At 39.4% G+C, this 13,634-nt stretch overlaps 1 protein-coding gene and 1 non-coding gene across 2 annotated transcripts in view; one reads left to right on the forward strand and one right to left on the reverse strand.

Moving 5' to 3' along the window:
- The window catches only part of LOC126368684 (nephrin), a 760,982-nt gene that overhangs the window by 675,514 nt on the left and 71,834 nt on the right, over positions 1–13,634 (forward strand). The window contains exon 15 of the mRNA XM_050012828.1: positions 10,475–10,696. Coding sequence (XP_049868785.1) covers positions 10,475–10,696 — 222 coding nt within the window. The remainder of the gene's footprint in view (positions 1–10,474; positions 10,697–13,634) is intronic.
- Positions 12,529–12,615, reverse strand: LOC126371425 (U6atac minor spliceosomal RNA). Its single transcript, XR_007567040.1, has one exon. It is a non-coding gene; the product is annotated as a U6atac minor spliceosomal RNA (small nuclear RNA).

The following is a 13,634-nucleotide window of genomic DNA, read 5'->3' on the forward strand; positions in this document are numbered from 1 at the left end:
TTCATTTTCGTAACTCATCCTTCAAAGGGGATACACATACACTGCACGTTGCTTAACATTTTATAGCAATTCATCATGAATTTTAGCTGGACAGCATACTGTCCAGCCTCAACACTCAACAGTACACATTTAAACTTCTAGTTGGTAATTAAAACACATAATAACGGGTTCTTACTGCCTTTAAAGTAGGGATATGAGACTCCCGATATTTCGACAATATTGCAAGTACCATGATCACGAGATGACACTGCAACAGTGCAGTGTTCTAGTTGGTATCCTAATTAAAACAGGAGCCTCATTTAAAACCAAAATTCTACCAAAATTATAATTAATACTACAAACATTTGTATACCTACGAATTTTCCTCAATATTTGATATACTTGTAAGAGTTCTCCATTCTATGTTAGCTCCATTTATTATGCTGCCATTTGGAATAACACGGAAACCGTTTCATCAAGAGGAATATCCGTGGGTTAGAGTAAAGGTCGACTCACACTAGAGGGCTCTATGCGGGCTATTTGTAACTTAAATAATTAATCAGGGTTCGGAAACAGGTGCCATCGCCCTTTGAGGTACAGTCGGGAAGTGTGACGCGATGGTCAGATTAATATTACAGTAGGGCATTTTGTATTCCAGAAAAATATACAGACGTACGAAAAATAAGAAATACTCGAAAAATCTGCAGGAATAAGTGAAAATGTTGTCGTATACAAAAGACGTGGGGTGATTCTTAAACCTTTTACCTTCTATTGGGTTCTCTGAATATATCTGCGGCTGGGTTTATATCTCCCTAGCGTCATCCCGTGTTCACGGGGTCCGATCTAACTTGAAGATTTGACAGGTCTGGTTTTTTACAGAAGCGCCTGCCTGTCTGACCTTCCAACCCGCGAAAGGAAAATCACCGCGATACAGGTTAGGTCCCATACATACGAAACGCATTTCTCGAGTATATGGGTTTTTTATTGGAGCACGTGACAAACAATTATGTTCAAAACATGAATCCGAATTGAATTTGCGACCTCAATGAGAGTCATACGTTCCAACTGGACGATCGCGGCTCAATTTCTTCTGTCGGGTTTATTTATCATTTTAAATCTGTTTTCTTTTTTAATTTAGTATCCCACTGCGAAGCAAAGCCCTCTCTCCTTTGTCTTTCCACTCTTTTCTATTCCCAGATATTCCCGACACTCCTTTCAGGAAGTGACCTAATTTCTAGTTAGTGCTTAAAATATTCATGAGTAATTTATGATAATTATAGTGTAACGATTACAATACAACGTCGCATTAAGTCGTCACACTGATGGCCGACGTTTGGTATAGAAATATAGTTAGAATAGTTACCTCCTACAACTAATTATCCAATGAATAATATATTATGTCATGTATCATGACATGAGCCTGCTTATTATCGAAATTTAATGAACATCAATTTATTGCCATGGATATTATAGGTGGATGTACTATTAGTTATCTATGAAAGTATTAATCGACTTTAAACCTGTGACGCGACTGAAGACTCTCGATATTTTGTAAATAAAATATTTATTTTTCATAAGGACACAAAAATTGATGATACAATAAAAACCTCACGAAATTAATTCCTCGGTTTGCCTGTGAGAGTGGAGTTCACTGAAAAATTATTATGTATTAAAATACAGATAACTTTATTTTAAATAACAACAGCTCGCGTTTGACTACAATGTCACCTAATCGTTAATGACGATGTGGTCTAGGGTGGATCACGCTTACCTAGCAAATGCCTATTCACTCTAGCCTTGTAGGCTCTCAGATTATAACGAGTTACACTTAACGAGACAGTTCCAGTCCTTCGCTAGTCGCATCAAAAATGAAGAGGCAAAACGTTTAGTGCCGATGCATAAGACTGAAATGCCTCCTGACGTCTAGTTGTCCGTAGATAGATAGATGCAGTTGTTAATGGTTCTGTTTTTATAATGAAGTGTCATTGTCTGAATCTCTTGAGTTGCTTATTATTAGGTATTTTGTGTGTACTATTTATATAAGTAGGTATATAATGCTAGGTTATGTATATAGGTTAGGTATATATTATATTTGTAAGTATGTTATATATTTATTTGCATGTATTTATTGTTAAGTTGTATGTATAGTTTGTACCCGCAATCTTTCAGTTTTTTTTTACCATTTTCCTCACCTTATGGTTGTCTGGAAGAAATCGCTTTAAGCGATAAGGCCGCCATTTGCCATGTACTTAGTTAAGAGACTTTTTGTAATTATTTCTTTTTATTTTGGTGCAATAAAGTGTATTTGTATTGTATTGTATACAGTTATCTTATAGTAACTAAGAGATCTTTTGCATAAGATGTTTAAAAGATTTACAGAATTTACTTCTATTGCACTCCTGTCGTTATGTCGACAGGCAGCATGTTGAGCACCGAAGTAGTTGGTGACTCATGGTTCATGATATAACATACCCGTCGATGTCATCAGCGTACACTGGCCATGCTCAACAAGTTCTTTATGTTCTGGATTGCCATGGTTATTTAACATTAATAAGTAGGTGTGCTTTAGACTAACAAGAGGGATATTTACTTCGTACTATTATTGTCAATTATCTCGAATAATGTCGTATAATTTCCGTTACAGCCAAAATTTGTTTTCCTACTGACTAATAATTCGAGAAATCTTACACTTGTTACAAAGTCCATTGGATTCATTGGTACAATTGGGTCGTGTACTGATGTGTATCTGATTACTAAACAAAGGCAGATCTAAAACTAACGAGAGACATTTTATTTTTTCTATTAAACTTATTTGCACATTTTAATCAAGAAAAACGTAACAATATTTTATTTTTTCTATTAAACTTATTTACACATTTTAATCAAGAAAAACGTAACAATAAGTCCGACGTTTCTATGACGTCAGTGTGTTTTTTCACATGAATTCCATAGTAATTGCGCCTTTTGACGTTTAGTAAAAAGTAACTGATTTGGTAACTAGCCTATTGCTAGGTGCTACATATGACATAATACATATAATAGGGGAGTTTCCAACTATGCAAACAAGTTACTATTTTACTAAACGTCAAAACACGATATTACTTTGGAATTTGTATGAAAAAGCAATCTGTGACGGCATAGAAAAACATAACAAAATGTCGCCCTTATTATATCATTTTTCTTTATTAGAATTAATAAATAAGCTAAATAGAAAAATAAAACGTTTTTTGTCACCTTTAGATCTGTCTTCGTTCAGTAATTATAATTTCATAATTTAACGACCTACGTGGTCCAGCGGTTTGAGCGTTCGGCTTACGATCCGGAGGTTCCGGGTCCAATAGCTGTGGGGATATCACGAAAATCACTTTGTGATCCCTAGTTTGGTTAGGACATTACAGGCAGATCACTGAATTGAAAAAAAAAATGGTGCTTCGGAAGGCACGTTAAGCCGTTGGTCACGGTCACTACTTACTGATGCAAGTTAGTAGTCGTTACATGAGCCATGGACTTTGGGGGTTCAATAGTAACTCTTACACCAGTAATCCACTTCAGAACCCACATGATAGAAGAAGCAGAAGAAATTTCATAATAATGACCTAGGAAACTACCCAATTATATAAAATAGCATCACATGTATCCCTTAAAACAGCTGACGAGGACTCCGGCCCGACCCTATGTTATGTTATGTTATGTGTATCTTCGAACGAGCAGGTAGAGGTAGATAGTAGTATACACACCCACTTCTCGCAGTCTCATGTTATAGATGGCGAGCCTACTGCCTTAACAAGGCACAAATCCTGGAAACCACATTATGATATCAGTTACTTATGATTCAAACATGAATTCAATGCGAACTCATACTATGGTGTGCTGTCACCACTATGATTCGAACCCATGACACTATGACGTAAGTAACGCGTTCTCCGAACTGTGCGGTGAAAAAAAAATAACGTATGACCTTCCCTCAATCAACCGGAATGGGTAGGGAGGATATTTCACCACGCTGCTCCAGTGCGGATTGTTGGTGTTTTTTCCAACCAACCAACGGCTTCACGAGCCCTTTGACGCATGGAATCATCTTACTTTTTCGGACAATTAAGTGATTCAAGCCTGCAATGTCCTTTCCAAACAAAGGAGTCTCACAAAGTGGTTTCAACAAAGTTCCCATCGGAAATCGAATCCGAACCTCCAGATCGTGAACCTAACGCTCTAACCACTAGACTTCGGAGGCTGTTAAAAGCCATAAAACGTGTAATATTGTCACCCCTGCAAGGAGACTTTACAGAATATGGATGTGAGTTTATTTGTGTATATGTTGATGTATACACGTATAATTGTATATGTTCTACACCTATCCTTCCTTGTAGGTACTCGCTGACTGAACACGTCAGCGGTTCATGCAAATTTCATAATAATATGCTGACAGTTGTATACGGTGCTGCCTGGTTATTTCACGAGCCCTTCGAGGTGTGTTCTATACATGCTGCAAGATGTATTGTTTGAAATATGTTCCTTGGGTTTCGACGTAATAATATATGTAGATATATTAAAATACTATGGTAATGTGTTTCGTCATGCGGTTCAGCCGAATATCATTGACTACGGGGTTATTGATGTATTCTGGTTCTGCCTACCCCATTAAACTTTATGCGTGTAGTGTAATGTAATTCTGACTCTTAAGCAAGAGTGACAAGAGAAGAAGAGTGAGAGTGGTAAGAGTGAGTGTGAGTTAGTGAGTGAAGCAAGAGTTACAAGTTTGTAGTCCTTGCGTGACCAACAGTTTTATAAGTTTCTATTAAAAAAGAAAGAATGATTAACAAACACCTTGGGTCTAATTTTTGGCTCACTTCAAGTCACGTTCGAAAATATATACCCATTTCACTTAACACACCAGAACTTGTCATTTGCAAGGTGAGGACATACCTATTGTTCAAAAATTAAGCTCCTGGACAGAAGACTCGTCTACTATGACACACCATCCTCATCCTGTCATCCTGTTTTTCTCGGGGTCTGCTTACCTAATCTGAAGATTTGACAGGTCAAGTTTATTACAGAAGCGACTTTCCTTCACCGCTGAGTCATAACCATGTATGATCCAAACATGAATTCGAAAATAAATTCGAAAATCATTGGTTTAGGTCTGTGCTAGGATGCGAACCTGCGACCTCAAATTGAGAGTCAAGCGTTGTACCACCTGAGCTACCACTGCTTCCCAACTGGTTGGCACGGCTCTCCACTATGACAAACTAACCACTAATTTACTAGGCTATATTCCAATCAAAGGCTACACTTGCAGCCTGCTTGCTTGCTTGCTTGCGCTTGCTTGCGCTTGCTTGCGCTTGCTTGCGCTTGCTTGCGCTTGCTTGCGCTTGCTTGCGCTTGCTTGCGCTTGCTTGCGCTTGCTTGCGCTTGCTTGCGCTTGCTTGCGCTTGCTTGCGCTTGCTTGCGCTTGCTTGACTTGCTTGTAGGCTAACAGACTTGTTATTAAAATATTTAGTTCAGATACATCAATTATCCAAAGCAAATCTGTCTTCTCACGGAAGCTAAGTTTATCTATCCATCATTTAGCCACGTTACCTAGCCGAATCTCTATCCCAGTTGGGCTTCCATGCGCAACGTGGTAAAATTTTGTCACCGTCATTTTATCCATTATGACGACATAATTATGTCATTTTGTCGATTGGTGCGAATTATTTTTTTTTACCTTTGACGGGTTTGCTCTTGGCCCCAGACTTGCCCGAAGGCATTGACGAGGCCTAAGATGGAGCTCGCCCGGAAGGTGCCTGTTCACTCTGGCCTTGAAAGCACCCGGGTTATGCATTCGGAAATAAAGAAGACGGCAGAGAGTTCCACTCCTTAGCTGTACGCAAAATGTGATCCCAAATAAGTCATGTCGTTCTGTCAAAATACGAACGAAATCACGTGGTACGTAGGTTACGGAAAAAAACAAACTTATCGATTTCTACAATTAAATCGATCGATAATTCTATCACGTCGGGCTTGTTAGCCGTGCTGGTATGTTTAAATCTAATCCTATTATGAACTGTCGCATCTCTTATGGCATTTTCTAAAGGAATTAAATTGAAGCGTCCTTTTTCGAAGCTTTAAAAATGCAAAATCGAATCCCAATCGAGTCCCGCCTGGATGGAATTAGCATTTTGTATAAAGAGCGGTCGTTACGTTAATAAGTTAATTGAAAGGGACGGAGGGATGGAGAGGGGTGCGGATTAAGAATACAAAGCTGCGTCAGAGATAAGGTGAGACTTGTAATGATAGCGCGCGAAAAATTTATATTATTTATTATTTATATTTCTTAAGAAGATTAACAGTCAAATAATAACTATAGATCTAGACGATAGATGTAGATAATGCTAATGAGAAATCTCCACAAATAGATAAGTTACGCGTTGATAAAAAGGCAGGAAAAAGAAAAAGAAAGGATTGGCGAGCATTCGTTTGACAGTTGTAATGCCGGTACAAAACAAATCTAATTCACATTTACCCACAATCATAGAATAAGGAATAATACTACGTTTATAACGGCAACTTTCCGTTCCCCACCAGCGTCTGAGCTAGGTTTACCTCACCTCGAACATAGTTTAGACTTGAATCGTATGGCGTCAGACGATAGAGGCTATGTAAAACGAAGTTGTTTGTATTAAGTAGGATGTGCAGAATGCTGATTTTGCTCGGCACAGAAGTTCCATAAAAAAAAATTAAAAAGGTTACTTAAATTTAAATATGGATTGATAAAAGTACCCTTCTTCTATCGTGTGGGTTGTAAGGTAGGTTACCAACCTCATCAACCCTCGTGTCATTATTGGGAGGGTTATTATTGAGCCAAAGGTAACATTACTTATGTAACGACTACTAGTAACAGGAACCAATGGCTTAACATGCCTTTCGAAGCACAGATCATCTTACTTTCGGACTATCGAGTGATCAGTCTGCAACGTCCTAACCCCAACAGGGCTCACAGTGTTTTTTGTCATATGTTTCCACAGGGATTCAAACTCGAGACCTCCGGAGGCCTTTAGGCCTTTGATAAAGTACTTACTAATGACGATTTAAATATTTTTGTTTATCTCACCCCATGTTTCCAAATAATAGTGGCTTCACCATACCAGTACCGAGAAAAACTATTTTCTTCACAATTTCATCATTATGTAGTAAATCTTCGGAGCGCGTTCTAAGGTGAAATTTGAATTTCGAACTATTTGTAATTTGAACACCGCCAAAAACACTTGTGACATTAATGTGCATCCTGTTTTATGAGTTGAACTTTAATCCCGTGAGTGACGGCACTCGCGGCCGCCAGCCGATGGCACTAGGGTTGGTAATGTTGCTTTTAAATGTGTCGATATGTCATGTTGATTGATAGCGGAGACGGTCGCTATCACCGAAGACTTTTTCTTTTGTTTGTCGAGAGATAGAGAAGTTTGAAGGAGAAGGAGCCGTGGTAGCCCAGGTAGAGCTTGTCTCTCACTTTGAAGTCGCAGGTACGAAACCAGCACATGCCTAAACCAATGATTGTCGAATTTGTTTTCGGTATGTGACCTAACCTGTATTGGGCTGGTTTTCCCTTCGCGGGTTGGAAGGTCAGACAGGCAGTCGCTTCTGTAAAAAACCGGACCTGTCAAATATTCATATTAGGTAAGCGGACCCTATGAAAAACGGGATTAACGCTAGGGAGATTTTGAGATACAGAAGTTTGAAGGCTAGTCCAACTCTTCTCCAGCGAGGTCTGCACGGCAACCATGCCGCGCGTGGCAGATATTATCGACGGCTTCGACCAATAGAAGCAGCGAATGCTATCTACGGTAGATAGACGTTAAACTACTCGTATTGGTTGAAGCCCGCGATATAATTCTCCGTGGTCCAGTAGTTTGAGCTTTCGGCTCACGGTCCAAAGGTCCCAGGTACAAATCCCGGTGGAGATATATCACGAAAATCACTTTGTGATTCATAGTTTGGTTAGGACTATAGAGGCTGATCACCTGATTGTTGATCCGTGCTTCGGAAGGCACGTTGAGCCGTTGATCCCGGTCACTACTTACTGATGCAAGTTAGTAGTTGTTACATTAGCCATGTCGGGGCCTTTGGTAGTTCAATATTAACCCTGACACGAGGGTCGATGGGATTGGTAATTCACCTCACAACCCACACGATAGAAGAAGAAGATTAGCGGCGATGTGGCAGGGCACACTTTAAACGCGTCAGTCTTGACTGCCAGATTATATTATTGTTTGAAACAGCGACTGCGGCAAGCAGAGTTTCGTCAGAAATTGGTTAAAATAACCCTTTTATTGCCGTAATAGAACATCCCTAATCAAAGTTGTACGCGTCGCGACCGCGACATGCAGCGACAAGTAGGTAAAACTAGCAGCAAGTTCTCGCCAATCCGCGCTAATTGCGTCTCAACTTGTCGCCTGACGAACGGATTGCGGCCAAGTTATGTATGATGCGGAAAGGGGGTTCAAGGGGGAAATAACAAGTACTTACCAAGGATGCTGAACATTTAGTACAAGTTCGGGTATTACTTGTTATACATCATTAGTCGCGTGTGCCGCAATATGCTTCCATTGAACTCTGAAAATTAGTTGCTGTGACATGTTGCGTGATTTTGTCATTGTGTTCTGTTTGTTTACCCCCTCCGGTTGATTGAGGGGAGGCCTGTGCCCAGCAGTGGGACGTATATAGGCAGTTTATGTATTCTGTTTGGTTTGTACATGGTATAAGAAAACCAGGTATGTTCAATCCTATGAAAAGCCGCCATTGCTAGCTCTTTGATGACGTACTTGTTACCATAAAATTGGCATCTCCAACATTTGTGTGAATTTCTAACTAATTTACTTAATTACTATTACTTGTTACGTACATAAAAACACATTAAAACTGTTATTAAATCTTTTACCAAACGTTCATATTTGCCTTGCAAAGTAAATTAAAATCATAGGTCGTGGGCAATTTATTTTTTACGAAATCGCAACGCAGGGTGGGATGATGTCAGCTGAGCTAACCTTGAGCTGTCACTTTTGAGTATACCTAAGTTTCTTATACCATGGGTTTGTAGGGGTTTGTAATTGACCTTAAAAATCATCATTATCATCACTTGAGTGAAATATTATTAGAAGTTTAGCCTCGGCCTCTGTTACTTTTCCGTTAAACCTTTAGCTGAAGGTCTGACCAACTTCAGTAGAATTGCCAACCCAAAAATATGTTTACGCTTGAACGTTTCGTAAAAGGTTATGCAACTACATATGACAGAATTCTACTCGTTTTGATCGGCATTGCAACCTCACATTTAAAGAAATATTGTTCTTTGAATTCGTCAAAATTATGCCACTCATTTTCGAAGTCCTCGCGTGCATCATTTGTCAGCAAGTATTACCTCTAGAGGTATAAGTAAGCAAAACATTCGTCACTTCTAATTTCTATTATTTTCTTGTCGAACTTAGCCCTATTTATAAGCTTCTGCCCGGTCCTTTAGACACTATAGAGTTTTCAACAATGGATAGTGAATTTTAGTAAATATGTATTAATTATTAGCCTGGCAATTCAGAGGGGTAATGCTGCCAGCCTGTTGGGCACCTTGCCTCGATGTGACGCATTGGAGGAGGTGTTTTATTTATAAGATGTGTTTGTTTTGTTTTTAATTGTTTGAATAAATAAATTTTTAAGTTATTTGAAAAATATCAATTTCACAATGTATTACAATGTTATTTATTATAGAGTATATAATTATATTAACTTTAGTTTCCCATTAGGTATTTATTTCTTGTCTTGGTGCACCATCCCGCATCCAAGTTCTTTGTAAATGTTTGTTTCCTGGTAATGGTTGCCTGAAAAAAATTGCTCTAGAGCAATAAGGCTGTCCAAATTGTACTGTATCCATGTGTTATGTCTGATTGTTGAAATTTAGTTCTGTGCAATGAAATATATTTGATTTGATTGATAGTTTTAACAGTTAAATGTACACCTACTTAAGTGCCAGCTATATTTAATGCTAGAAAAACAACATAGTATTAAAACCAAACGTATAATGAACACAGTCTATAAAAAAAAAAACTAGGTTTTCTAAGGTGCAGCGGCAATACAACATTTACGATCAGTATGCAAATAAAAAATATACTGTTCAGTAACAAGCTAAGAAGTTAAATAAGGCCAATAAATGATAAAGAAATAACGTAACGTGTACCTTAATATGATGGCTCATTAAATATTTAAATGCTTGAAAGTATAATTGGGCAGTAAAATGTATAAATAAGCACCTACTAACTCTATCTTCTTCTATCGTGTGGGTTGTGAGGTGGATTACCAACCTCAGCAACCCTGGTGTCAGGGTTAATATTGAGCCGCGAAAGGCCCTTGACATGGTTCATGTGACAACTCTATAAGAGCTAGTTTTAGATAAGTACTTATTTACATTATATGGGGGGATATGTGCAATAAAGAATTATTGATTGATTGAATACTATTCGCATGTTTGTTTCAGCTTCAGAAGCGCCGCTTGGCGTCGGCGGGCTGCTGGGCGCGATGGGCGCCGGGCTGGGCGCCGTGTGCGCGCTGGTGGCGGGCGCGTGCGCCGCGTCGCTGCGCCGGCGCCGGCGCGCGCCGCACGGCAAGCCGCCGCCCGCGCAGCTAGTGACGCGTGACATCACCCCCAAGCTGCCCGACCACGACGACGCAGAGCCAGACTTAATTCCTAATAACTACTGTGAGTACCTAGTGACAATAAGTTTTCATACCGTTTTTAAGTTCTAAACACAAATAAATTTTCGTTTCCGGAATGACTTACAATTACTTTCTTAACTCCGATACCGACCTCTCCGGCGTGGTCGACGATTTCCCTCATTCAGCTCAGCGTTTATCGCTATCGGCGTTTTTTTTTCGATTGAATTGAATTGACCCTGGGTCGATTAATTGTTTCAAATATTTCGCGCCCAACCCTCAGGCCTGTTACAGTCTTAAATTTTGTACCGGGTGAGAGCCCGCAGCGCTCCCTATTTGTCCGGCCAAGTCACGTCAAAAACAAAAAGAATACTTTCCAATTTGCGTTTCACTGATAAACAGCGTTAATTTAAGAAATACTTATAAAATTATCATTATAGTACAGTACTTCGAACATAGATAATGATCATATTACCATTAACGACAAAATACCCTTGAATCGGTGTCTTTTAGCAAAAATCCAGTTAGAACTTATTCACCTCTATCGCCAAGTTACGTAAGTTCTAATTGGATATTTGCAAAAAGACAAAAGATTTTAGAATTCTTTCGCGTTAACGGTAATAAGATTGACTACCGGTGTTCATCCACTTGAGTCACTCTGAAAATCGTTTGAGCATCAATTATACAGGGTGTTAGTGGCATCGTACCGAATACTGAGGGGGATGATTCAGACCATGATTTTGAGTTAATATCAAGTGGAATTTTCCTTTGCAAAATTCAAGATATTTTTTTTTTATTATTTTCAGTTAAGTATACACTTTTGCGATGAAAACATCCACTTGATATTAACTCAGAATAATGAGCCGAATCATCCCCCTCAGTATTCGTTACGATGCCACTTACACCCCGTACAAGTACATTATGGGTGTTAGTGACACCGTAACGAATACTGAGGGGGATGATTCAGACCATGATTCTTTTTTTTCAGTTTCATACTTTTGCGACAGGAAATTCCGCTTGATATCAACTCAAAATCATTGTCTGAATCACCCCGCAAAGTTTTCGTTACGATGTCAATAACGCAGTATTTGCGGCGGCAAATGAATACCGAACACCAAAACTTATAGGGAACTCGACATCTTTGAATGGATCATGCGACGTCGGGGCGAAATCAAGTTCTGATGCCATTAGGCACAAACTGCAAGTTTTCCAGCAGATTGAGGAACTTGTCTTTGGTATTGTAACATTGTAATCGCGTTTCTATCGCTCAGGGCAATGTTGAAACCTGTCGCAGTTTGAACTGGTATGCGAGGGTGAACTAGGACAATTTGATTTGTATGATTGCTCTTCTTGGGTTCAAACCCCGGTACCGAACTTGCACCAATAAGTTATTAAAGTTTTATTTATTTATAAAAGGTACACCAACAGCCTATATACATAAACAGCCTATATCCGTCCCACTGCAAGGCACAAGCCTCCACTCAATCAACCGGAGGGCGTACGGAGCATACTCCGCCACGCTGCTCCAATGCGGGTTGGTGGAGGTGTTTTTTACGGCTATTAGCCGGGACCAACGGCTTAACGTGCCCTCCGAAGCACGGAATCATCTTACTTTTTCGGACAATCAGGTGATTCAAGCCTGAAAAGTCCTTACCAAACAAAGGACAGTCTCACAAAGTGATTTCGACAATGTCCCTATCGGGAATCGAACCCGGACGTCCAGATCGTGAGCCTAACGCTACCACTAGACCACAGAGAGATAAAACATTAAATAAAATCAAAGTTACATCAGGAATTGGACTGTTACATAAGCCAGTAGGTGCACACAAGATTTCCAGTGTAAGACAACGTAATCTTTTAGGTAGATAACTAAATTATAAAAAATGTTCAGTCATGCCTTAGCCAATTTTATGAGGTCCATCCTTGTCAAGGAGAGAGCTAACCGTCTCTCCTTTCCATAGACACAAAAGTTTTCACTAACACAGTTGGCTCGCCCATTATAGACGGCGATACGGCTCGACACCTATCAAGGTCTAACAGAAAGCTCTGTGATGCGTGAGTACTTAGTTCATCTTGCCATGGATGTACTTCTGACTACCCCATTGGGATATAGTCGTGAGCTTATGTTTTAAAATCCTGACTTAACAACAGCGAGATAACAAGTACTACATAATTTAATTTCAAACTATTATTGAACTTCAATAAAAACTTGTTTTTAATTAAACAACAGTAAACCAATAACCTTTCAATCGACTCAACAAAACCAAATTAAAAATTGCGGTCGATAAACAACGTTTTGCATATAAATTGCTTCGTGGAAGGTCTTTACCAGCTGCAAGCATAGTTCAGTTAATGGATGAATTATGGGAGAATATAAAATTTGCAGCGCATAGGTAATGGGGTCTCGGCTTTAAGCATTAATAGAGGCACGGTGACAATAGGGACCGCCCTCCATGCATGCGTAATGGTACCTAGGTAGAGATGGGATCTGATAATAACAGATACTCGAAAGGAGCTGAAATTTAAATAAAAAATCAAAAATATATATCGCCGGCGTAGTCGACGATTTTCCTCATTCAGCGCTTATCGCTATCGACCCACTAGGGTCGATTAATTCTTTCAAATATCATCCTCTTTTATGACGCCCTGAGCTGAGGTTCACGTTCAACTGTGCACCTTCAGGCCTGTTGTCTTAAATTTTGTACCGGGTGAGAGCCCTCGGCGCGCTCCATTTAATGCTATCTGCGACAAATCTACAATAAGTCACGTCAAAAAAAAAAAATATATATATATATTATTTATCGCGTTCTAAAACAATATTTCCATACAGGAAAACGGATTACCTTAATATCAGCTGAATGAAAATCGCAGCCGTGTACTCGTATCATCACCGTCGCGTCCCTACCGAGCTAATGCGAACATGGGTTTATATTCAAACGCACCGCAAGCAGAGCGCCTGGCTCAATTATTTAAAAAGGTTTCTC

Source organism: Pectinophora gossypiella, chromosome 1 (genome assembly GCF_024362695.1).
Source record: "Pectinophora gossypiella chromosome 1, ilPecGoss1.1, whole genome shotgun sequence".
Classification (NCBI taxonomy): Eukaryota; Metazoa; Arthropoda; class Insecta; order Lepidoptera; family Gelechiidae; genus Pectinophora; species Pectinophora gossypiella.